The sequence below is a fragment of the Hemiscyllium ocellatum genome, chromosome 4 (genome assembly GCF_020745735.1).
Source record: "Hemiscyllium ocellatum isolate sHemOce1 chromosome 4, sHemOce1.pat.X.cur, whole genome shotgun sequence".
Taxonomy (NCBI): Eukaryota; Metazoa; Chordata; class Chondrichthyes; order Orectolobiformes; family Hemiscylliidae; genus Hemiscyllium; species Hemiscyllium ocellatum.
Window position 1 is genome coordinate 88,124,904 of NC_083404.1, and position 26,394 is coordinate 88,151,297.

General features: G+C 39.2%; 1 protein-coding gene across 1 annotated transcript in view; it reads right to left on the reverse strand.

Annotated features, from left to right (window-relative positions):
• Positions 1-400: 400 nt before the first annotated feature.
• Positions 401-26,394, reverse strand: part of LOC132814831 (tyrosine-protein kinase Yes) — a 79,196-nt gene continuing 53,202 nt past the window's right edge. Inside the window, exons 6-12 of the mRNA XM_060823602.1 lie at positions 15,097-15,246; positions 11,817-11,972; positions 8,470-8,649; positions 6,478-6,554; positions 3,687-3,840; positions 3,459-3,590; positions 401-1,927 (exon numbers count right to left, since the gene is read on the reverse strand). Of these exons, the coding sequence (XP_060679585.1) occupies positions 1,719-1,927; positions 3,459-3,590; positions 3,687-3,840; positions 6,478-6,554; positions 8,470-8,649; positions 11,817-11,972; positions 15,097-15,246 (1,058 nt within the window). The 3' untranslated portion in view covers positions 401-1,718. The remainder of the gene's footprint in view (positions 1,928-3,458; positions 3,591-3,686; positions 3,841-6,477; positions 6,555-8,469; positions 8,650-11,816; positions 11,973-15,096; positions 15,247-26,394) is intronic.

Below are 26,394 nucleotides of genomic sequence, written 5' to 3' on the forward strand. Positions count from 1 at the left end.
GCGGGGATAGGTTGGTTTGAGACATCTGAAAGGGATTCTCTTCGGAGGGTCAATCCGGAATTACCCCTATCGGCACTGCTGAAATTCTATTACCCACTATACCATCACCATCAACAAATGGACAAAATTGCAAAGCAATGAATTTCATTGGCACATGTTATAGACATAGATGTTCTGAATTTCTTCGTATATAGTTTAACATATAGCTTGGATATTAATCGTTTTGATTTAGTATATAAATAAAGTGCAATTTAAAGAGAACATTATTAATAGTGCAAAACAAATTGTCAATATTGTGGTCATTTTGCTTGGGTGAGGGATGAGAGAGACACATGGGCTGATATTGTGAAATTCCTAAAACAAAGCAACTTTTCTCCAAGAGAAGCAGTAATTAAGAAGGTGATGCAAATTAGTGTTTATTTACTGTACAAATGCTATTACAGGAATGATTCGGTTTACCAATGAAACAAAATGACATCACCAGAAAGCATTTCTGACAGTGAATTTCTGATATTTGTACAGAAATGACAACCAAGCTTGCTTATTTTTCAATAAAAGTTACAAAATCATAGAATCTGTGATTTCATAGAGACTTTTGAAACTATCACAAAATAAATTGGAGAAAAATGTACAAATGATGGCACTGATTAGGATCTGTAGAACAATATCCACAGTTAGATCAAGTCCTGTAAACATTAGGAAGTTAGAATTTATTATCTGGAAATGCTGTACTCACTTTCAGAGATTGTGCTTCAGCAGTGATAAGACCATGACTAAGTTACAGCATTCATCCCCACAGTAGACAAAAAAAAACTTACAGCTGTAGTTCACACATGATTGGCACTTCTACCTTGGTCACTATCACAAATTTAGCAGTTAATTATTGCTCGATATGTCTGGATCTGCATGTTTATTTTGTTCATGATTTCGAATTTTCAGCATGTGGTTCTCTAACAGAAATAAGCAACATTCTTAAATACCAAACCTTTTACAGTCTCGAAGGACATCTGTTCTTTCTAAAATCAACTATTCTTAAAAAAAAATTGAAAAACACCCCATACCTGCCTCCATGAAGCTAATTGTACATGATTTCAAGTTTAAAAGAATTGTAATTTAGTTTATAAACAATGTTACAAAACATTAGTTCATTATTTTCCTGTTTTCAATGAAATCCAAGCAATCTATGTATAAAAAACTCATGCTGCATTTCCAGTTACATCAGTAGAAATATTGAACACAGTGCAATACTCACACACACATTTGATTATTGAGGTCTCCCAATAAATCAAGATTGACTCTTGCACTCATTCTATATTTTAACAGACCCAGGCAAATTTAGTCTCAGTCAGATTGTTTCATCAATACTCTAAAAAGTTAGACTTATTCCTCTCCAAAAATACAGGACTTTAGTTAATACCTAGGTTAGAATTTTATAAGATTGATTTAAGTCTTCACATTTATAAACATGGACCTTGTTGTTCCTACACCATATTTAACCTAAAAATGATTAGTGTTCACAAAAAATTCCTTTAGTACCCTGAAGTGAAATGGTAAAAGGATGACAAGTGTTCAGTTCAAGAAAAAAAAAGTGGTCTGTGCAACCGCGCAGTAGAATTCTAGGTTGTGTGTATCAACATTGGATCAGCATTAAGTTGCAAGACACCATTTGAGAGTCCTTCAGTTTTGATGAACCAACAGCCTACTGCAGTTGACTTGACTTATAGATTATCTCCAGGTTGATACTGGGGCTCTGTCGCAGTAAAGTAGTCTTCCAGGAAGGACTGTATATATTCAAATGTTGGTCTTTCATCTGGATCTTTTTTCCAGCACTGTTTCATGAGCTCATGCAGCGACTCTGGACATCCCTGAGGGCAAGGCATTCTGTAGCCACGTTCCACTTGTTCCAGAACTTCCCGATTGACCATACCTAGGGAGTAATCAACAAATTACGCACACCTTCAATTAAAAAGATTTTCGCCAGGTTTTATTCAAACTAAAAGCAGATCAGATTTTTAAGTACCTACATGTAATGATGTCAAATTTAAATACTATGAATCAGTTAAATAGGAACTTACTTCAGAGACAAAAACAGAGGAAGGGTCACTGCATCTGAAATGTTAACTGATTTCTTTCCACAGATGCTGCCAGACCTGCTGAACTTCGCCAGCAATTTCGGTTTTTGTTTCTGATACACAGCATCCGCAGTTATTTCTACTTTTACTTATTCCAGAGACTCATTTTATTGACAATTAAAACTATTACAGCATGTCATTTTGTACATTTGACTCTGACTTAAATCCCCAAAACTACTTGCAAATTATGAACAATTTTTATGCAAGGCAGCTGTGAACTTCCATCTTTTTAACAATCCAACTGAATAGTTTATTCACCTTTTCTGTGCATCCCAAATTTTGGGATGAACACAAAACGCTGAAGTTGGTAAACTGCAGTAATTTCCTTCTAAAGGCTACTCTCACATTACTGAATTCCCAGATAGAGCTTGTAGTCTTTATTTATCTCTCACTACAAACTATGACCGAAGAGTCTGTTTCTGTGCTGTACATCTCTGTGACTCTATTCCCCAGTCCATACACTAGGTACGTTCAGTGCTGTTAAGAGTTCCCGAATTTGAGCCAATGACAGTGAAGAGATGTGGCTTGGAAGGACACTTGCAGGTGGGAGTACTCCTACGCATCAGCTGACATTGTTCTTCTACATGTTGAAAGTAATTTGTTTGAAGGGTGCTGTTAAAAGGCCTTGGTGAATGGCTGTGATCTTGTAGTTGGCACATTCTAGTGCCAGTGCGCACTGTTGGCTGATGGACCAAACATTTAAAGGTAGATGGTATATCAATTGAGCAGGTTTACATTGTTCCAGACCAAACTTTTTTAGGTTTTGTGATTTACACACGAAAGAAGTGAAACTATCACTGTATTCTAACAGATGAAAGGCTTAACAGACAATCAATTTTTCAATGTATAATTTCAGTTACATCACACTGAAAATTTTTGCTATAAATTCTGTGTTACGATCGAGCCCTGATGAAGGAGCATCGCTCCGAAAGCTAGTGTGCTTCCAATTAAACCTGTTGGACTATAACCTGGGGTTGTGAGATTTTTTTTTAAACTTTGCCAACTTATTTTGGGACAAATTCTGCAGAATGTTTCGTGTTAATTTTAAAAGTTCTGTATCCATTACAGCGTCTTAGAAAGCCTAAGGCAGGAAGTGCACAAGTACTTCAGCTCATTAAACGAAGAGCCCAGAAAAAAAAATGTATGCAGAGTCCACTCTCTCAACTTTGTGATACTTGTGTGGGTTGCATAGCTGTTTTTCTGGCACACACAACAGACAAACTACATCACTGCAAACCACCTTCCTCTGTACCAAGAGGCACCTCATTTAAATATTTTCTCAGCATTTTGTATGAAGAATCTGTGGAATTTTCTCTTTTATGTTACCTGGATATGGCACTCTGCCCTTAGTAACCAACTCTATCAGCAGAATTCCAAAAGACCACACGTCAGATTTGATTGTAAACCGCCCGTATAAAGCCGCCTCTGGAGCTGTCCATTTGATTGGAAATTTGGCTCCTAAAAATGAGAAGAATGTGGTAGTCATTGAATGGACTCGTGCACCTATACAGAATTATCCACACATCCAGCAAAAATTAAATGACCAAACATTACCTTGTCTTGCTGTATATTCATTGTCTTCAATCAGTCGCGCCAAGCCGAAATCTGCTATTTTACATACAAGATTGTCACCTACAAGGATGTTGGCTGCTCGCAGGTCTCTATGGATGTAGTTCATTCGTTCAATATACGCCATCCCATCAGCAATCTTATGGAATGAGAAAGTTCAACATATGTGAGCAGGTATCGACAGAAATTTTTAAAAATCAATTACACCAAATGGCAGGATTAAATAGGCAGAGTTATTATAAGAAAGTTGCCACATGTAGTTGAATATTTACTACTTATGCACAGTACTCTTACTACCATTAACTTACATGGGACACAAAAACCAATCACATGTGACAATTTACCTTGAAATTTATGATTCATAGAATATAAAAGATTTCTATATAACCATATTTTAATGGAAGAGAGATTTTGTTAATTTACAAAACTCAGCCTAAGACAAAATAAATTTGGATAGTTAGCGACTTTTGAGAAGATTTGTAACTCAGGTTGAGGCTGTGGATGTAGGTTTGCTCGCTGAGCTCAAAGGTTAGTTTTCAGACGTTTCATCACCATACTAGGTAACATCATGATGAGTGAGCTTCCTGCGAAGCACTGGTGTTACTGCCCACTTTCTATTTGTGTGCTTAGGTTTTCTTGGGTTGGTGATTTCATTTTCTGTGTTGGTTATGTCATTTCCCATTCTTTTTCTCAAAAGGGTGGTTGATGGGTTCCAAGTTGATGTGTTTACTGATAGCGTTCCAGTTGGAATGCCATGCTTCTAGGAATTTTCGTGCATGTCTGTTTGGCTTGTCCTTGGATGGATGCGTTGTCCCAGTCAAAGTGGTGTTCTTCTTCATCTGTGTGTAAGGATACTAGTGATAGTGGGTCATATTTTTTTGTGGCTAGTTGATGTTCATGTATCCTGGTGGCTAGTTTTCTGACTTTTCGTCCAATGTAGTGTTTGCTACAATTCTTGCAAGGTATTTTGTAAATGACACTATTTTGCTTGTTAATTGTATCGGGTCTTTTAAGTTCATTAGCTGCTGTTTTGGTATGTTGTAGATTTGTGGCCTACCATGATGTCAAGAGGCCCGAGTAGCCTGGCAGTCATTTCCAAGGCGTCTGTGATGTAGAGGAGTGTGTCTAGGGTTCCTGAGCATTTCGTAGTATTAGTCTGCTTGTTGGGTTTGGTGCTAAGAAATCAGTGAACTATCTTCAATAGGTACCTGTTCTTTTTGAATACGCTGTATAGGTAATTTTCCTCTGCTCTGTGTAGCTCCTCTGTGGCTTATTGAAATTATGTTCTAATGCAGCTTCGTTAGAACTGTAACAAACAACACTGGACAAACAGACAGAAAACTAGCCACCAGGAAACATGATCAGTTAGCCACAAAAAGACAGAGCCACTATCACTGGTACCCTTACATACAAATGAGGAAGGACACCACTTTGACTGGGCTAAAATGAGGACTGCAGATGCTAGAGATTAGAATCGATAGTGTGGTGCTGGAAAACCACACCAGGTCAGGCAGCATCCGAGGAGCAGAAAAATCAATGTTTTGGACAAGAGCCCTTCGTCGGGAATGAGGCTGTGAGCTGAGGTGATGGCGAGATAAATTATGGACGATGCCTAACCTGCTGTGCTTTTCCAACACCACACTCTCACCACTTTGACTAGCACAAGACATTCATTCTCGGACAAGCCAAACAGAGACACGTATGAGAAGTCCTAGAAGCATGGCATTCCAACCAAAAATCGATCGACAAACACATCGACTTGAACACCCCTCCTACCACACTGAGAAAAAGAACAGGAAACTACATCACAAACACAGGAGATGACACCACCAACCCAAGGAAATCTAAACACACATATAGAAAGTGAGACATAATATCAGAGACTCATTGATGATGTTACCTAGTGTGGTGACGAGCTGTCTGAAAACGAACCTTCCAGCTCAGCAAGTAAATTTAACGTATCACAATATCCAAATGTTCTGGATGTTAAGTCAAAAAGATAGAGATATCCATGTTGGGGTCATAGTTTCTGTTGATGTTCAAATAAGGGCTTTATTGTGTGATAGGCTTGTCTATTTTTCCTAAATCTGAACAGATAGACGTATTTGGGAGGAAGATGGCCAAGTGGCAGGACTTGCATGCCGGAAACCCTATATGATATCACTGCAATTACATGAATCATTAAAATAACCACCTTATTTTGCCAACAGGTATGTACAGATTTTAAGAGAGTCAGTTAGCTGGATATTTGGTTTGCAATGCAGTTGACACCAAAAGCAAGAGTTCATTTCTTGCTCAGGCAGAGGTTACCTCAAAGGATTTTCTTTTTTAACTTCTCCCCTTGCCCAACGGTTCAAGTTAAACCACTATCAGTTGTCTCATACTCTCTAATGAGGGGGTCAGACCTATGGTTCAGTAAGATAACGGTGACTTTCCCTTTTATATACAATTTATCCTAACCATGAACTCCTGTTTACAGACAAATTATTTTCACCAGTTCTTAGAGCACATAAATTTGTTCAGCTATTTTACTTCAAAAAGTGGCCTACTCAGTAAAAACTTTACCAACCTGGAAGTTCATAAGTCAATTAGGCCAGAGGGGCAAAAGACTTTGACAAAATCAAAACTCTCCCTCGAGCTATACATTTTACAAAGAACAATAACAAACTTCAATAGCTCAATACTTTGTCTCAATTGTGTGCATGCTTTTACAGTTTAAAAGAATTAAATTATTTTTCAATAAAAGTAGCACTTCAATAATAAACAATGTACTCACCTGTGCAGCCATATCAACAAGCTGAGGAAGTTTCAAAACTTTGCCATCACCTTCCTTTACAAAATCCAATAAGCTCCCTGTAACACAAGAGTTAATTCTTAATTTAGTTGCACCAATTTCATTCATAATTTTGACAGAACTATACATTTAGTCTGTTGGAACTGTTTTGTAATGGCCACTTGATATACTTTTAGGAGAGTCAGATATAATTGGATTAAACAAAGGCAGCATATTAAAACAGCGATTAGCAATCAGCATTATCGACAACATTGGAGGAGTCCTACATCTGTAAGCATTCTTGGCAAATATACTAGCAGAGTCACCTGGTCATAATAATGCCAAGCTGCAGTAAGGATTTAATTTTGAACTGTCCCCTAATTTTAAGCGTTAAGATCCTTATAGGGACTTGAGGGCGTAAAAGTTGTAAAATGGCAAGAGCATTATAATGCATATATGAATGTGAGTATAAGTGTCTACACATCTGTTTCATAAGGAGTACTGCATTTTACAATGTCAACAAATTAGAAACAACCTCTTGCCAGTGGTCCGAAATGTTGAAGCAGTCTTGTTTGTGAGGTGCCAAGCAATGCAAATTTGACTGTATATTTAGTGGATTAGCCATGGGAGATGCAGGGTTGGGCGTCTGCATGGGATTCTCTTTGAAGGGTCAGCGTGGACTTGATGGGCTGAATAGCCTGCTTTCACACTGTAGGGATTCTATTAGCTCTGCTTACGACTGGGCAATTTCTGCAAAGTCACACACTGCATTTCAGAACAATGTTTCTATTAATTACCAAAACCTACATTTAATTTCTAATACATTCAGAATGAGTGGCTTATCAAAGTCATTAATAGATGACTTAATAAAGCTTCAAAATGACTTTGGTGTTACTAATCCTGTTCACAATGAGACACAGCAATGCACAAATCAAAACTGTAAATTTTAAGCAATTTACCAAATTAATGGAAATCAAAACATTAATTCTAATTCAGTTTGTGCACATTTTTATCCTGTACAATAGGAATGCAAAGGATTGTTTTTGCAATTTTTCTCATTTTAAACTTTATCTGGAGTTTACAATACAGTATTGATGAATTATTTTATTGACAGAGGTGATATCTTTTGACCATTTATAGAGTCAGAGTTATGGAGATGTACAGCATGGAAACAGACCCTTCGGTCCAACCCGCCCATGCCAACCAGATATCCCACCCATATCCTTCCAAACCCTTCCTATTCATATACCCATCCAAATGCCTCTTAAATGTTGCAATTGTACCAGCCTCCACCATTTCCTCTGGCAGCTCATTACATATACGTACCACCCTGTGTGAAAACGTTGTCCCGTAGGTCTCTTTTATATCTTTCTCCTCTCACCCTTAACCTATGCCCTCTAGTTCTGGACTCCCCGATCCCAGGAAAAAAAGACTTTGTCTATCTATCCTATTCATGCTCCTCATAATTTTGTAAACCTCTATAAGGTCAACCCTCAACCTCAGACACTCCAGGGAAAACAGCTCTAGCCTGTTCAGTCTCTCCCTATAGCTCAAATCCTCCAACCCTGGCAACATCCTTGTAAATCTTTTCTGAACCCTTTCAAGTTTCACAACATCTTTCCAATAGGAATGTTCTTACAACCACTCTTTCTTCAACCAAAACCACTTGACACGAAGTCTTGTAAAACGTATAGCTCCTTTCTCTCTTTTGATTTTTTTGGTAGAAGACTTTTAAATTCCTAACTTGGAAGCCAACTGCATAAATATTTTATTGCTGGCCTCTTCAGATTCTGTTAACTATTTTTTCCGCAATAACAGATGAAAACATTCTAAATGTTTTAAAATATGTTAAGAACATACAAAGACAACAAAACAAAGTGTATTACACAAGGATCCTTGGTCAATTGGAATTTACTTAAACCCCCATCATGTGCAACTGTGCATTTATAACTATTGCATCAGGTTTACAAGACAGTCATTTATAAATAATCTAACCTTTCGCCATGTATTCTGTCACAATGTAAATTGGTTCTTCAGAAACAACAGCATACAACGGCACAAGTTTATCATGACGCAATTTCTTCATAATTTGAGCCTCTTGCAAAAAGGCTTCTGGAGACATAGTACCAGGTTTTAGTGTTTTAATTGCAACTTTTGTGGTTCCATTCCAAGTTCCTGAAAAGTGAAAAAGAGGATAACATATTGGAAACATTTCCATAATTCAGACGTAGTAACTTAGAACTGGTATGTAATGTTGCGCTTGGAGAGCAATTCTCACATTTCTAAGTTTTCAACTCAAAACCTGAGATTTGGATATGTAGTACAAGAAATGGAATACTATTACAACTTGATTTAGCAAATTTTCTGCAACGTGTTTGGTTTGCTTATAATTATCAGTTTGGGTGTCCCGTACATAGATTATATAGTAAAACTCGGAGAAGTAGAAATGCCTCAAGGCAAATACCTACAAAAAAAAGTGATAGAAGTAACTTCCATGATGAAATATAGATGAGACTTATGGAAACTATGGGCGCTGGCAAACTAGAACTCTAGATACCCTGAGTGAATTATGTCATTTTACAATTTAAAAAGGCTCACAGCCTTCTGCAAAGCTGCTTAATTGTGAACCTTCAGCGAGTTAGGATCACCAATGCCAACACTTGCAGTTTACTTCCCTTCTGGATCCAGACTCTCTTGGACCTGTCACTTCTGTAAAGTCTGTGCATGCAAGTCACTGAAGACATGGTGAGTTTTGTGAAAACCTGCTTTTCTGGAATGAGGAGCTCTTCAGTCAGCATCAAGAGCAGCAGAGAATCCACTAGGCCTGGGAAACAAAATACTTGCAGTGCTTTACAGTCATAGAGATGTACATCACTGAAACAGGACTCTTTGGTCTAACTCATCCATGCTAACCAGATAGTCTAAATAAATCTAGTTCCATTTTCCATCATTTGGCCCATTTCTTCTAAACCCTTCCTATTTAGACACCCATCCAGATGCCTTTGAAATGTTGTAATTGTACCTGCCTCCACCTCTTCCTCTGGCAGTTCATTCTATACATGCATCACCCTGCGTGAAACATTTTGCCCCTTATGTCTCTTTTAAAAGTTTCCTCTCTCACCTTAAACCTGGGCACTCTAGTTTTGGACTCCCCCCAATCTTATTTACCCTATCCACGCCCCTCATGATTAAAAAACCTCTACAAGGTCACCCCTTAGCTTCCAACCAGGAAAATAGCCCCAACCTATTCAGCCTCTCCCTGTAGCTCAAATCCCCACAACCCTGGCAACATCCTTGTAAATCTTTTCTGAACTCTTTCAAGTTTCACTACAGCAGGGAGACCAGAATCGCATGCAGTATTCCAATAATGAAAAAGTGTGGTGCTGGAAAGCACAGCCAGTCAGGCAGCATGCGCGGAGGACAGTCAACATTTCAAGCAAAAGCTCTTCATCAGGAATCTGGTTCACATTCATGATGAAGGGCTTATGCTCAAAACAGCAAGTCTCCTGCTCCTCAGATGCTGCCTGACTGGCTGTGCTTTTCCAGCACTACACTTTTTGACTCTGATCTTCAGCACCTGCAGTCCTCACTTTCTCCTAGTATTCCAATAGTGGCCTAATCAGGTCCTGTGCAGCCACGACATGATCTCCCAACTCCTATACTCATTGACAAACAAAAACAGAAGCTGCTGGAAAAGCTCAGCAAGTCTTGCAGCATCTGTGAAGAGAAATCAGAATTAATGCTTCAGGTCCAGTGACCCTTCCTCAGAACTTGAGGGCTTGAAACATTAACTGATTTTTCTTCACAGATGCTGTCAGACCTGCTGAGCTTTTCCAGCAACTTCTAGTTTTATTTACAGCATTTGCAGTTCTTTTGGTTCCTATACTCAATACACTGATCAACTAAGGCAAGCATACCAAATGCCTTCTTCACTATCCTATTACCTGCGACTCGACTTTCAAGGAATTATGGACAAGGTCTCTTTGTTCAGCAACACTCCGCAGAAATAGAGCAGTTCCGCTATTGCAATGGAAGCGATATTACCAAGTCCCCATTTGGCAAACGTCATGAGTGCCACTGGCACTTTGCACTTACTTGCATACATTGACCTCACCAGTCGCCTGAACCACAACACACTGATGCGAGAAAGATATTGTTTTCTACCCCATATTTTCTCAGTGGATGTTTGCTCCCCCCCGCAATCAATTTCTTCTCCCATGGCTTTAGTTGGGAATCTGCTACTCTGAAGCAGATTTGGGAAGTGAAATTGCACATTTGTACTTTTCAAGATGACAAACATGCCTGAGAGTCTCAGCTATCAGTTTTCTTGTTTGTCATTCAGTCTCTCATGAGGACCCACTCCTCAGCCAAAAAAAACCTATAGGTTCTCCAAGAGTGATCTGTTTCATTCCCTTCCAGATGCTCTCAATCCCAGGCTTGCATTCAAAACTTTGAAATATAGCACGACAGTACTATGATATATGCCTCATTCTTCTTTCCTGTAATTGCCCTAATATAGACCATATCTGGAGTATTATTTGCAGTTTCAGACTCACCTATTGATACATTTACTTACCACAAACTAATTCCTGTAACAGATCATCGGAGGAAACAATTTTAAAATTTTTTTTAAAAAACTGGACTTTTACACGCTGTAGGAGACTGAAAGACGATCTAAGAATTCTTCAAAGGTCTTAAAGAATTGATCAGGCAGTTTCTGGAAGGATGCTTCCCTAGGTCAATGGGGAGAAGTTTCAAAATAACTGTAGGTCGTTTAGGACTGAGTTGAGGAGAAATTCCTTCATTTAGCAGATGGTGAATCTTCAGATTCTCTGCTGCAGAGAGTTGTGGAGGCTTAGTCATTGAATATGTTTGAGACTGTGATAGATACACATTTACATATTAAAAACAAAAGGTACAGGGATAGTGCAGGAAAATGGTGCTAAAGTAGATCAGCTATGATCTCGTTGGATGGTAGAGCAGACTTGAAGTGCCTACTCCTGCTCTTATTTTTCTAAGTTTTTGTTAATACTGATGAGCAGAACTGAAAAATAAATAGTACACTCTACAAAGCAGTTTGAAATTAATCAGGGAATTTTGCATTGAAAAACTGTTCAATGTCATGGGAGGGGTCTCTTAGCATCAGTGCAGCTGAGAATGACCTTTCTGATTATGAAGTTTTTTTTAAAAACAAAAAAAAACATACACTGACCATTTTGGGATCAGGACACTTTTTTTTGTAAAACCAAGGACTACTGGTATCAATCAGGCAGATTTCTGTAATGCATAAGTTCACTACATATTAAGCGGCTATACTTGCTTTTTCTCACAAAAATACTGACCCATCCAGACTTCTCCAAAACATCCTTGTCCAAGCTTAACTTCCAGACGCAAGGAGTCCCGAGGTATTTCCCATGCATCTTTAGCCAGTCCCTGGGTTTGTGGTTTTACAGTAGGGCACACAGTAGTTAATCTATGGCATAAACCATCCGCATGATCTAAAGAGTTCAGTAAAACACAATTTCAGTCATAAGTTTAGATTTTGAAAGGTGAAAGACTGAAAAAAATTGAAAATGTAGGGAACAAACAACAAAGCACTATATAAAATGTCAGGTCCATCAAAAATTAATAATGTTATCCATCAGGATGTAACCCTATTTGGCTGTAATAGATTGAGGTACTTTTAAATCCCATCATGAAATTTGGATTTTTAAAAAGATTTTAGTCTCAATACTTTGGTTATCTTTCCCAGTTGGTTGCATTTATGGACAATACCACTGTTAGGTGGAATATTAAATGTGGATGTGAAGAAACAAATAAATCTGCAGACTTTTTTAAAATCAGGAGGAAGTATCTGAAATAATCCACCTTAACTACTGCGCTTTATTTTGCAAGCAGTCTGAAAACTTTCCAACAACAATGAACACCTTCTGGCAGTGGAAGAATTTAGCTGACGTGTTACAGCAGGTTATGCAGCAAAGAACACGGATACAAATATTTTATGAACATGTCAGTCTGACACATCTACTTGCATTCCTTTACTTTGCTAAATGAAACTTTCAGATCTTTGAACGCTGGTGCAAATACCTGTGTAACAACAGCTGCAAGTGCACCTGTGACTAAGCAGCTGGATGTGCAAATTCAAATAGCAGGGGGATGAGAACCTATAAAAGGAGTTGACGGAAGGGGAACCAAGGAGAAGAACATAAGACAGAAAGGGGAAGAAGAAAGCTGATAGGCAGAGGAATCAAAAGGCCAGGATCAAGTAGGATCACAGTAAAAAATGATGGGAATGTAACAAGTTAAAAAGATAACTTTAAAGCTTTGTGCCTTAATGAGCACAGTAGCCACAACAGAATGGATGATTTAACCATGCAGCTAGATGAAAACAGGTATGATACATTCAGGATTAAAGACATGGTTGCTGGATGACCAAAGGTGGGAATGGAACATCCTAAACTACGAATACCCCCAGAAGGACAGACAAAATGGAAAGGCAGTGGAAGTGCATTTCTGGTTGAAGAGGTCAATAATGCAACAGTGAGAAAAGGCATTAGCTCTGATGTTGTTGAATCTGTATAGGTAGAACTGAGAAACAGAAGGGTAAGTAATGGCTACTGCCTTTATATAGATCCCTAAATTGTAGGGTATGGTTGGGAATAAACAGGAAATTCGAGACGCATACAATAAAGGAACATTTGCAATTAAGGGTGACTTTAATCTGCACACAGATTGTTATGCTTTCTATTTGATTTGCCCAAAGAGGAGAAATTCTGGACTTTGAGGTGGTTTTTTTAGACCATGGGAATTGGAACTAGAATACAGTATAGGTTATTTTAGATCACATAATGAAAAATTAATAATTGGCAATCCAGCCAGTGGATTCAAGTTCAGTAGCATGCAAATCTTGTTGCAATTATAAGGGGCTTTGGTGAGAATCCATCTGGAGTGGTGTGTGCGGTTTTGGTTTCCTTATCTGAGGAACAATGCTCTTGATATAGAGGGAATGCAGTGACAGTTTACCAAGCTTATTTCTAAGAGATGTCGAATTGGTTGAGATTATATTTTCTGTAGTTCAAATGAACAAGGGGGGCCAGAATTTCTCAGAAACCTATAAAACGCTAACTCATCTAGACAAGGCAGATGTAGGATGGATGTTCCAGAGGGTGGGGGAGCCCAGATTCAGGAATCACTGTTGTAAGAATAAAGGGTGAATCATTTAGGCCTAAGAAAAGGAGAAAGAGCATCACCTGCAGAATGGTGAGCCTGTGGAATTCGCTACCACAATATCATATGATCTCAAGAAAGAGATATAGCACTTGCAGCTAAAGGGATCATAGAGTGTTGGGGAAAGGCTGGAACAGGCCGTTGAGCTGGATGATCAACTATGATCACACTCAATGGTGAAGCAGACTCAAAGAGCTGAATGGCCTTATCCTGCCATTTAGAGCAGCACTGTGGCTCAGTGGTTAGCACTGCTGCCTCACAGCTCCAAGGACCTGGGTTCAATTCCAGTTTTTGGTGACCTGTCTGTGTGGAATTTATGTTCTCCACATGTCTGCGTTGTTTCCTCTGGGTGCCCTGATTTTCTCCCACAATCTAAAAATAGTTAAGTGGAATGATTATTTTAAACCATCCACATGTTCAGGGATGTGCCAGTTTTGTGGATTAGACATGGTAAATGGGGGTGGGGGTGGGGCTGGCGTGGATGGTTGTGGCTGAGGGGTCTGGGTGGGATGCTCTACAGAGAGTCAGTGCAGACTGAAATGGGCCAAATAGCCTCTACCTGCACTGTAGGGATAACATGATTCTTCTAATTTGTAATGTTTCTATGGATAACAGTGGCCATATTTAAAGGCAGCTCTCCATTGCCTGTATTGGGAACACACTCCAATTCCAATTATAATAATGTAGGCACTGAGTTTAGGTCATCCTTTGATATGTTGTAAATATTGTGTATTAATTTGGAAGCAATTACAAAAACAATTATACATCTATACAATATATTTCAGAAACATGGCAGCACTACTGATTGAAAGTGATATGTCTTTACATAAACACAGGCAATGTGATTTTTTAAGAAAACGTAAAGGAAGTCTTGCACCAATAAATGCTCATCATGACCACTTGATATCTTGAAGTTCTCTACAGTCAATGAAGTACTTTTTGAAATGTAATCAATGCTGGAAAACAGGAAACACAGCAGCTATGTTCATGACCAGAAATCCTGTGGTTTGTATTATAAATTGTGATTGACTGTTTGCCAGGAAAATAGAGGCAACTCCACTGCTATTCTTCAATATAGTGCCATTAGACATCTTTAGTCAATCAAACAGGCAGAAGGGGCCTTGGTTTATTATCTTTTGTAAAAGATACCTCCTCCTTTATAGTAACTAACACTGGATATTTGTGCTCAAGAGCTGGAAGCTTGTGATTCAGATATGAGAATGTTACTAACTAAGCCATGATTGATACACAGCACAAGCTTCATTCACACTTGCTGAAGTAAATTAGATGTTTTGTCAGACTTTCAACATTACATATATTCCATTGTTCCACTACTTTTCAACAACAAATTATATTTCAAAAACTCAGTTATCTAAACCATCGAGATGGAGGTACCTGTGTAGTGTTTCACCAGCTTCTGTAATGACTCAAACTGTGCTCTTGTTGTAATATAATAACCACCGCTGTCAAGTTTTCTGATTTTGTAGTGTTTGACATTATCACCTTTTACTTCATCCCAGTCTCTTATCGAAAGGGAGTATGCACCTGAAAGAAAATTCATAAATTTTTTTTAAAAAATCATGTTTCAATTTTTAATAGATTTCATATAAACCTATGTCTCAGCTTTCTGGGTAGCTCAGATTTCATCAGTGACAAGAAACTAGACAGAATTAATATCATTGGCTTCCCTTTGATCAAGATTACTTTGAAGCTCCAAGGTATGGCACTTCTTGGGGTTCTTCCATGAGCTTGTGGCCAAGCAACACTAATTCTTTCCTTTAACACTTCACAACTGTGGACTCTGCAGGTCAACAAGGACCTCAGTTTTTTTGATTTGAAATTCTAAATCAAAAAACAGTCAGTTTCCAACAACCCTCATCACTTGGTTCCAGGTGCTTTACTACCTATGGGAGGTGCACTCTTTGCCTGTATCAAAACTACTCCCAAGCTAATTTCAATTACTTTTTTTCTGTGACTCTTCTAACTCAAACTGTTCTTCAAGTGGCATTTATTCTGTGGATATTTTACCAGTTTCTCCAACTCAGGATATTATAATTAAAAACAATTCAATTCCCAAAACATTCCTCCTGAAACTTCTGAATCTTACAATTAGATATTTGTACCACATTGTAATACATACAAACACATGGTGGAATCTAAAATTACTTGGATCTTTTTATGCTTCAGATTTTTTTTTCTTCTAATTTTCCAAGGTCTATATTTGAATAAAGTATTGATGAGTCTACTCAAATAGTATGACAAAAGTGCTAAGTTAATATCTTTGTAGAGTCAGTACAAAAGTGTTTATCTTCCTTGTAAACAAATCAGTATGACCTTTGTAATCACAGATATAAATGGAAGCAAAAACTCTATTCAAGTCAGAAACAGCTCATAAGCGAATCTAATACAGTGATGCTTCAAATGAAACAATTACATTTAAATAACAATTATAACAAAAACAGAACCAAGTCAAGATTATTAAAAATGTTTTGTTTTCATTTCAAAAATTTATAGCTGCCAATTAATTTTCAATTCATCAATTGCAGCCTTGAGGACACAATATAGAGTTCAATCATTTTACAACCTGAACATCCCTTTCCATGTCCTGCTTTCAACAAAGCTAATCCATTTTTTCACTTACTCATTATCAGTTTAGTTCCTTCCCTGACGTACTATCAACCACTAGTTTGTTTGCCTAACTGCCTCTATTTTGGACTACGTCGCGCATATCCACTCACTCCTTCTCCTCCCCATGCTCTGTCATCAGCATAAATGCCACTTTTCCTAGCTATCAGTTCTGAAGAACGATCACTGGTCTCAAAACGTTAACTCTGATTTCTTTCCAGAGACACTGTCAGACCTGCTGAATTGCTCTAACGACTGCCAAGATTTTAAGCAAAAACAGAAGTCATTCATTAGAAAAACATCCCTTCATACCCGAACATCTTTCCATCCTATTCTTGTATATACTTGCCAATATTGACCATCCATATTGAGAAAGTTTATAGCCTTAAAACTTCTCCTTAAACATATAGACTAAAATGTAATTTTGAATTTTAGAACACATTTGCTGAACACTAGAAAATAAGATGACAGGGAGGGTAAGATAATTAAGAACATTTGCCTTAACATCAACGAATCTGTATAAACAAGATACAGAGTGATAACATTCACGGCTGTTCCTTTGTGAAATTAATAAACAATGTTTAGTTCTGACCTCTGAACAAAACTCGATCAAATTAACTTTTCTCCCGAATTATTAGCCTTTGCTAGTATCTGTCTAGTTCAGATTATGCAGCACTTTCATTAACTTTTTGTGTTTGTGACAGTACAGCCTTTGTAAATGTGTGTCTAAAGAGAGTCTGAGATAGTACGATGAAGTAGCTAGCCAGGGTTCTTGAAAAAAGAGCAATTCTTACTTACCTGGGTTAATAGAATCCAGTTAACACTGATACCTATAAGTCAGAGTATGTTGTAACAGTGATATTATTAATGAAAGGGATAATTAAAATTAAACTAAAGAGTTTTTTTTTAAATTCCAGACTTTCAAAGAGTACGAACTCTGGGACGAACAGAGGGGCTTACAGGTTTGAGTCCACAAGGGGTTCTCTGGGCCGTCTCAAATCTGTATTTTAACAATTTGGCGCTGTGAATGGGGTTCCAACAAGGGTTATGTTTGAGTGAAACTGGCAGAGGAGATCCACCTAAGGGTCAGACTTGAGACCAAAGGGCCCACAAGGTAAGATTGCACCTTGATTGCTCTCGGTCTGCTTTAATTGTGTGTTGCTTCCCCCATTTCACTCTCTCAGTACCCTGACGGAACCCAAAACGAAATCGTTTAAATAGGTACTAACAACAGAAACTGTCAGGGTTTTAGAATGTTGAAAACGTTGGCAGAAATAATTTGTCTTGTTTATTGTTGGGTTGTTATCCTGTAAAATGTGTGTGTGTGTGTGTGTGTGTGTGTGTGTGTGTGTGTGTGTGTGTGTGTGTGTCAGAGAGAGAGAAAGAAAGAGAGTGAGCAAGACAGACAAACCGAGACTCAGCGCTGATCCCTTGCAGCTTGCAGAAAGTTTAACCCTTTGAGATTCGGTTTGGATGCACATTTGCTTGTTGGTGAGTGAATGTTTGTGTTTTGTAGGGTCAGAGCCCCTGTAGATCAGTAGTTTTGTGAAGATTTAAAGTTAGTAAGATAAATATGGGTATGACCCTAGATAAAATGAAGGACAAATGTCCCTTAACAAAAATAATAAGTCTGTATCCTACCTATGAGTAACAATTAAGGGAAATATTGGCTGCAGCTGCTCAACAGAATAAGGATTTGCCTCTAGGAGGCGCACACGATTTAAATCTACTCATTAAAATTGAACAAGGGACTTCGCAAAAGAAAGGAAAGTAAGCAGAAAGAAACCATTTCAGCTTGGAAAAAGGTAGCTAGGGAAAAGGGGAAAAATCCATGCAATCATTATGGAGACTAAACTGCATTAAAAGGGAATTAGTCCATTAACTGAGAAAGGATTTGAACTAGATTGGATAGAACTAAAATACAAATGTGAAGCACATGATTTAGAAGCAAAATTGGAATTAGCTAGGGAGAAAATAAAACGTCAGGGGCCCCAAAGAAAAGGAAAACCAGTGAATAAACAACAGACCGCAGCCGTGCAGGATCAAACTAACAACAAAGACTGTTCCTTATACCCCACCCTCCCCTCTCACAAAGACTCATTACTAAAGAAACCCGATCCATCAGTGGATGGGAAACCGATTCAGAGGAGGGAATATTTTACGCCTCCCGTCCTGTCAGCCAACCTCCTCCGGTTCCCCATATGAAGCCTCCTCCTTACTCTGAGGATGAACGTGCTGAGGCTCATGACCTTCCCCCAACTGTTCAGCAGAATAAGGATTCGGCCTACCATGAACCCATAGCCCACTGCACTAGGAGTCAATTAAAATTAAGATGGGGAAGAAACACCAAAGAGACTCCTTTGATTTCTACTGCTCCTAAACTGAAGTCCCAAAGAGATCGATGATTTGCAATCAAAGTCTCGGGACCTTAATATCGGTCCTCGCACTCACCCTGATGTAGGAGGGCCAAAATGGAATTGCCCGAATAAAAGAGTTCCTAACCCTGAATCCAGGACAAGCTCAACTTGTGGATCTTTACCAACTATGGAAACCTCATGAACTCTCAAACCTTATCAATAAGGCTCCAGATTATGGAAAGAATCTTGAGGGATTTGTTAATTACATTATTAGGACTAGGACCATTTATAATGCTGCCTCCTGAGACCTACTTCACCTCAAAGAATGCACCCTTTCCTCTGAAAAAGGGGCTAAGTTCTTAGAAATTTTACAATGTAATAACCATACCCAGCTTGTAGTCCAGCACGAGGCCAAACCTAACCCATCAGATTGGATTATTACCTGTCTCCGCCAAGCAGTGCATCGTGCAGTTGATGTGGGTAAAGTCTTAACATGTAAGACTTGGGCGAAAGGGCTGTGGAGTTCCTTGCCCGTTTTAAGGAATGCTACGGCGCTTACTCTGGTGACGCTAACTACCCACAAGGCTGATCACCCTGATTTAATGCCCTGTATATGACCATCTTATCTGATCAGGCACAGAAAGCTATTAAAACACACAACTTCCATTGGCAAGTTGCAGGAGGTTGCACAATTCAGCCAAGAGATTTGTTACTCCTGGGAATTAAATCATCTCAACAGTAAGGCTACCATTGGCAAGGTCAAGACAGAACTCACCCAAACTACAGGGGCTAATATCTAAACCCAGGATTCAAAACAGACCTGACCGTCTGCAAGGTCAGTCAGGCTATTAAATGGAACCCTCATACTACTAACCAGTATGGCAGGACAGTAGGGCTGGTACCATGTATTGTAGTAAAAAGTGAGGTCTGCAGATGCTGGAGATTAGAGCTGAAAATGTGTTGCTGGTTAAAGCGCAGCAGGTGAGGCAGCATCCAAGGGACAGGAAATTCGACGTTTCGGGCACAAGCTCTTCATCAGGCACGTTTCGGGCCTGATGAAGAGTTTGTGCCCGAAACGTCAAATTTCCTGTTCCTTGGATGCTGCCTCACCTGCTGCGCTTTAACTAGCAACACATTTTCAGCGCTGGTACCATGTATTCACAACATCCCATTGGACCTTGGGGTCCTCCTATGTATCCTCCCCAACAGTCCATGATGCCCCTTGCTCTCTATACATCCTCTCAGTACTATTCACTGCCCCCCCCACCCCTTAGAGACCCCCAACAATCACACAATTGCTTCAATTGTAATCAACCAGGACACTTCCCAAAGCAGCCCCTGGTTGATCACCGGAGTGGAAACAGCTGGCAACCTCTTGGTCACCCTCCCCAGGGACCTCAGCAGGTTGCCCCTTTTACCACACAAAACCCTTTTCCATCATTGCCACATGTGCTACAGCTGTTCTTGCCCAGGAACATGGCTCCTCTTGGTGCCTTGTTGCATTTTATTCTACTAAGCTTGGCCGTGTTGCTCAGGGTCTGCCTTCCTGCAACCAGATTTCCTCACCATCCATACTAGTGGCTGCCTCTAATATAACTTTACATCAACATGTAGAAGCCTGTACCTCCCACTCTGCAGTGTCCTTGCTTACCTCTAAACGTACTCAACACCTCACTACGGCTCGGCTCAGTTGTTCTGAGATTTCATTACTTCAGAATTGGCTTCTCTCCTTTAAATTCTGCTGTGCTACATACCTGCAGGAAGGACCTCTAATTGCCTGATCCACCCAATGATTGTGTTCTCATTAACTACTAAACCACATCCTGATCTTATGGATTAGGCTCTTGTTAACCCCGACCTTACACTAAGTCAATGGTTCTTCTTCAATCTTTCCAGAGGGCAAATGCATGTCAGGATATGCAATTGTCACTTTGCCCCATACAATAGAAGCTTATTCTGTCGACCCACCCTGTTCCTCCCAACAAGCTGAATTCTTTACTCTCACCTGTGCCTGCACACTTGCTGAAGGAAACTCAGCTAATATCTATAATGATTCCTGCTATGCTTTTGGGTGTGCCTATGATTTTGGTCAATTCTGGCAGCAGCACAGCTTCAATGCCTCATCAGGAGCCCCTACCCTCAACCCCTATGTTGCTAATCTCCTCAATGCTATTCAATTTCCCTCTCAAGCGGCAATTATCTAATGCTCTGCTCACTCCTCTGATGCTTCCGATGTCTCTAAAGGCAACATTGCCGCTGACGCAGCTGCTAAGAAAGCAACTTCTGAGCAAAAAGACATGGTTACTCAAATGATGAATAGAAAACCAAAAGGAGACTCTTCTATTTTCTCTTTTGACACCCAGACCATGCCTGATCTAGAGCATGGGTTATGCCATCACAGGAAGCCTCTGATGAGGCAAAATAAAGACACATGAACCATGGTTGTTATGTAAATAGTTACAATAAGTTTTGGGTTATGTCGGTAGGGCAGACATGTCTGCCTGATTCACTTTGTCTATTCTAGTTGATTATGTTCATAGGTGTATGCATGTAGGTAAGGAGGGAATGGTGCCAGAATTCTCCCAACCTAGCGGAATCCCCACCTGCAAGAAAAAACAAAACAAGCGGCTGCAAATTGCCTAATTTGTCAAAAGGATAATCCCGATAAAGGAGTAAAGTGCCCACCAGGTGAAACTCTCTTGCCAAATGCACCTTTTAATACTATCCAGTTAGATTTTATCAAGTTACCTAGATGTCATTGATTATCAGTAAGCAATACTTATAACAATGTATTTGGAAATGGATTGAAGCTTATCCCTGTAATGACTACTCAACAACAACTACTTATAAAATTCTACTAAGGGAAATCACACTCAGATTTGGAATACCAGTAACGGACTCCTCCAATAATGATCCCCACTTCTGTAGGGAGCTAAATAAGGCACTATGTAAGAGTTTGAATATGAATAAAAAGTTCCATTGCGCCAACCATCCCCGAGCAGCGGGAATTGGAGAAAGAGCCAATGGCACCTTAAAAGGTCAGCTAAACAAGTTGGTAGAAGAAACAGGCCTTAATTGCAAGTATTCCCAATTGCCCTTTTTAATAGGCAAACCATGACACTGAAAAAGGTGGGATCCTTGGTGGCTGAACTGATATATGGAAAGCCCCTGAGGACTCCCTGGTCTACGCCATTAACTACCCAACACCCTGTTGATGTGCAGGTCATGGCAGAAGAGATGTACAGGTACCTGATTAAGGTAACCAAAGCATTGCAGTCTTGTCATCTACAGGTCAAAGAAGCCTATTGAGTACCAGGGAAGAAGAAAGAGCTCCAACGTTTAAAGACATTGACCCTCGTAAAAGACTTTAATCATGAAAAATGGACCCCTGCTGGAAAAGGTCCTTATCAAGTTCTTTTGACAACGGAAACTGCAGTAAAAGCAGAAGGACGTTCAACATGGTCTACAAAGGACACTGCAAGCTTGTATCTCCTCATAGTCCTGTGTTCGTACTGATACAGGCATCCTATCAAAACCTAACGCAGTACATGCGCCCAAATGTAACCAACCCATCTGTGATATCTCAGACCAGCTAAAACTCCAATGTGACTGTATAACTGAAACCTGTACTAATACCATTGGAAGTCATGAATACAGCTGCCCAGCTGAAATTCATTTAAACTATTCACATTGTGTATCCAAACATCACTCTCAACCTTATTGTCATCATCGCAACACTTCTATGCCAGTCATCATGAGATGGCACAATTCCATAACCTCATCCGCTCCATAAACCAAAAACTGTTACTTTGAAATGTTTGTCTGTTCCCCTCTCAAAATGAATCATACAGATTGCAGTATTGAGCACATAGTACCAAAATTACCAAACCCTAAGGCACCTATTGCTATGACTGACCATCTATACTTTCTTGACTGAATCCTCTCCTATCCGACCTATCACCACTGACAGACGTACCTCTATATATTTCCTGTATCCAGTAGCTGCTATAATCAACAAGACAAGCTGGAAAAATGAAGACAGACAAAAATACTACACACTTCCAATTCTCCGTTACTCCTGGTTTCTTTATTCAAGCTAAACTCCCGATCCGTGTGTTATCTGCTTACTCTTCCATCATCCTGATGTACAGTGTGTAAATAGGACTCACCCACTCATGCAACCCCTCATTTCTGATGGAAAAACCCATTCGATAGAAGCAGCGCATCGCTGTGTGAAATGTACTAATGAACCTCAACATTAATGTTATTCCGCTGTTAGAATGGTGCGTTGAAAGACTTCCTGGTACCCGTGAAATGGGGCAAGCGAAACAAGAACTATATAAAAATATTGTCAAAGACACTGGTCGTACTTCTACTCTCCATCCATTAATACACTTGGACAACCGAAGGTTTGACAGCACCACTGTTTACAAGATTCAGCTCTTGCGGAGTCATTCACTCTCAGAACTGCAACCATGGAACTCCTTTTAGCCTTCATTAGCTATGCAAAAACAAAGCCTACCCATATTTACCCAATGAGTGGTACAGACGTTGTGCCCTAGTGTACACCTTACCACTTTTTATCCTCCACCATAAAGTACCTATATGACGAATGAACACCCACCAACATGTGAATTAGTACAGAACAAAATAAAAAGAGGAAAAACAAAATAGGACTTACACAACAACTTCCAACAACAAACCTAGTGGTCCAGGTTGCTGGGAGATCTTACTCCTGGCTGGGGTATTGAGACTTATGACATCAAAAACTTGCCAACTCAACTGCACACACTTTGAAGCTGGTGAACAAAGGGTTACAGGAGACCTGGGCGATGACGCTTCAGAATTGGCTAGTGTTAGATTTTTGCCTTGTTAGAGAAGCAGGAGCTTGTTCAGTCATTGGCGTGCAACATTGCGTCTACATCGATGACTTCTCAAAAGACATTGCGGACAACACAGATGTTACCAACAAAACGGGTCAATACACAGGGAAGATACCTGCCCTACTGTTGTCTGATTCATGTGGATGGAGTGTAACTGCTGGTTATGGTCGCTGTGTGGATGGATCGTGTGGAACATATTGATAGTCCTTGGACTCATCCTAGGAATAAACATTGTTGTCTACTTATGCATGAAATGGACTGTACATTGCTTTTCGCCTAAGCCAAAGAGAAATTTGGTTAATCAACCCTTGTCTACTCTTGTACCTTCATGCCTGAACTCTCATGCTGAAATCCAGCATCTTTCAGACTTTGCTCCTCTGGATGATGACTCGCCAAAGGAAACGCTTGACTTATTAAGAATACAAACCAACTAAATGGACTAATTATACTTGTATAAGCTATGTAGTCGTCGTGAAATGACCAAAGGAGGGAATGAGAAGTTTTATAGCCTTAAAACGTATCCTAAAGGATTTAACTAAAATGTAATTTTGAATTATAGAACACATTTGTTAAAACACTAGAAAATAGTATGGCAGGGAGGGTAAGATAATTAAGAACATTTGCCTTAACATCAGCGAATCTGTATAAACAAGACACTGAGTGATAACATTTACGGCTGTCCTTTGTGAAATTAATAACATTGTTTAATTTTGACCTCTGAATGAAACTCAGTATCAAATTAACTTCTCTCCTGAATTATTATCCTTCGCTGGTATCTGTCTAGTTCAGAACAGGCAGCGCTTTTGTTAACTTTTTGTGTTTGTGACAGTACAGCCTTTGTAAACGTGTGTATAAAGATAGTCTGCTTGAGATAGTACAACGAAGTAGCTGGCCAGGGCTCTTAAAAGAAGAGCAATTCTTACTCACCTGGGTTAATAGAACCCAGTTAGCTTGACTTATAGGTTATGTTATAACAGTAATGCTATTAATGAAAGGGATAATTAAAATTAAACAAAGTTTTTTATTCCTTTCAAAGAGTATGACCTCCGGGACGAACAGAGAGAGGCTTACAGGTTTGAGTCCACAAGGGATTCTTTGGGCTGTCTCAAATCTATACTTTAACAATATGCTTTAGTGTAGAGGAGAACAAAGATTCACAATCTTCTGAGTGAAGAAATCTCTCAATCTCAATTCTAAATATTTGAGCCTCTATGCTAAGCGTATGTCCTCCGGTTCTAGACTCGAGAAACGGGAGAAGCAGCCTCTCCGCATCTACCCTTCAAATTTTGTACACCTTGAGGTGATTCACTTGGCTGATTTCTTGGATGAAGGTGCTGCCTTACAAAGAAAAATTAGGCTGATACTAATTGGAATTTAGGAGAATGGGAACTGATTTTATTGAAACAAACAGGATTCTGATAATGACAGAAATTTCTAGAAAAACCCAGGTCTGACAGCATCTATCGTGAGAAAGCAGACTTAACATTTTGGGTCCAGGTGACCCCTCTTCAGAACAGTTCTGAAAGTCGCTGGATCTGAAATGGTAGCTCTGTTTTCTCTCCACAGATTCTGTCAGACCTGCTGAGCTTTTCTAGCAAGCACAGTTTTTTGATTTCCTTATAATTCTAACAATGCTTGACAGGGTAAATACTGGGAAGATGTTGCTTTTTCAAGGGGGAAATCTAGAACAAGGGACACAATTCAATAACGAAAAGTGGACCATTCAAAATAGAGATGCTTTTTATCCCCCTGCCCGAAAAAATAATTAATCTTTGGTATTCTCTTCCACAAAAAGCAGAAGAGGCACATTCATTGAATATACTCAAAGCTTTCACATTTTTGATCAACAAATGTTACAGAAGAGAGGAAGGAAAAGTAGAGTTAAGGTCACAATTAAATCAATCATGATGCTGTGTTCCTATTTCTTACGATAGTCTAAAAGTTCGTAAAATCTCAAATTGTAGGCCATCAGAGCCAGGGAATTTGTTGGTTTTTAAGCCCCATTAATTTCAATGGTGTTGTAACTGAATATTTATGATTTTAAGTTCCTCAAACAGCCTATGGTCCACACAATTTCCAGATGTTATGTCTTCTGCTCTGAAGACAGAAAACATTTGCATATTTGCACTACAATTCCTCCCACCTGGGCCTCTAAGGTAGCCATACTTATTTTCTTAATCTCTTCCTTTTTACATACTCGTAAAAGTTCCAACATGGAATCGTTAACAATTCTGAACTTAAGAGTAAAGTGGTAAAGTACAGAAAAAGCTATCTGTGACATCAAATATGCATTTGATCTCTGAATGAGCAATTCAGTCCTTGACCTTCTCCTGCTTTATGCACACAACCTTGCAAGTTCTTCCTTTTTACATATCAATCCTATTCCACTCTGAAGGCCTTGAACAAATGCACCTTTCCTACGCCAAAGCATTTCAGACCTTAATCACTTGCTGTACAAACAATTTTTATTTTCTCATGCCACCTTGGCAAGTTAGATTAAATTTGTATCCTCTGATTTTCAGTCCTTTCACAAATGAGAATAGTTTCTCCCTAACTACACTGGTCAGACACCTCATGATTCTGAAATCTGCTCTTAGCCTTCTTCTCTCAAGAATATCCACCCAGCTTCACCATCTTCATAGCTGAAGCTCCTCAAGCCTACAAACATTCTTGTAACCTATCTGCAGTCTCTCCAATTCACTTACATACATCCTAGCTCAGCACCCAGGAACTGGACAATTCTCCAACTGAACTAATCTAGTGTTTTATGCTGTTTCAACATAACCTCTTTACTTTAGATTAGATTAGGATTACTTACAGTGTGGAAA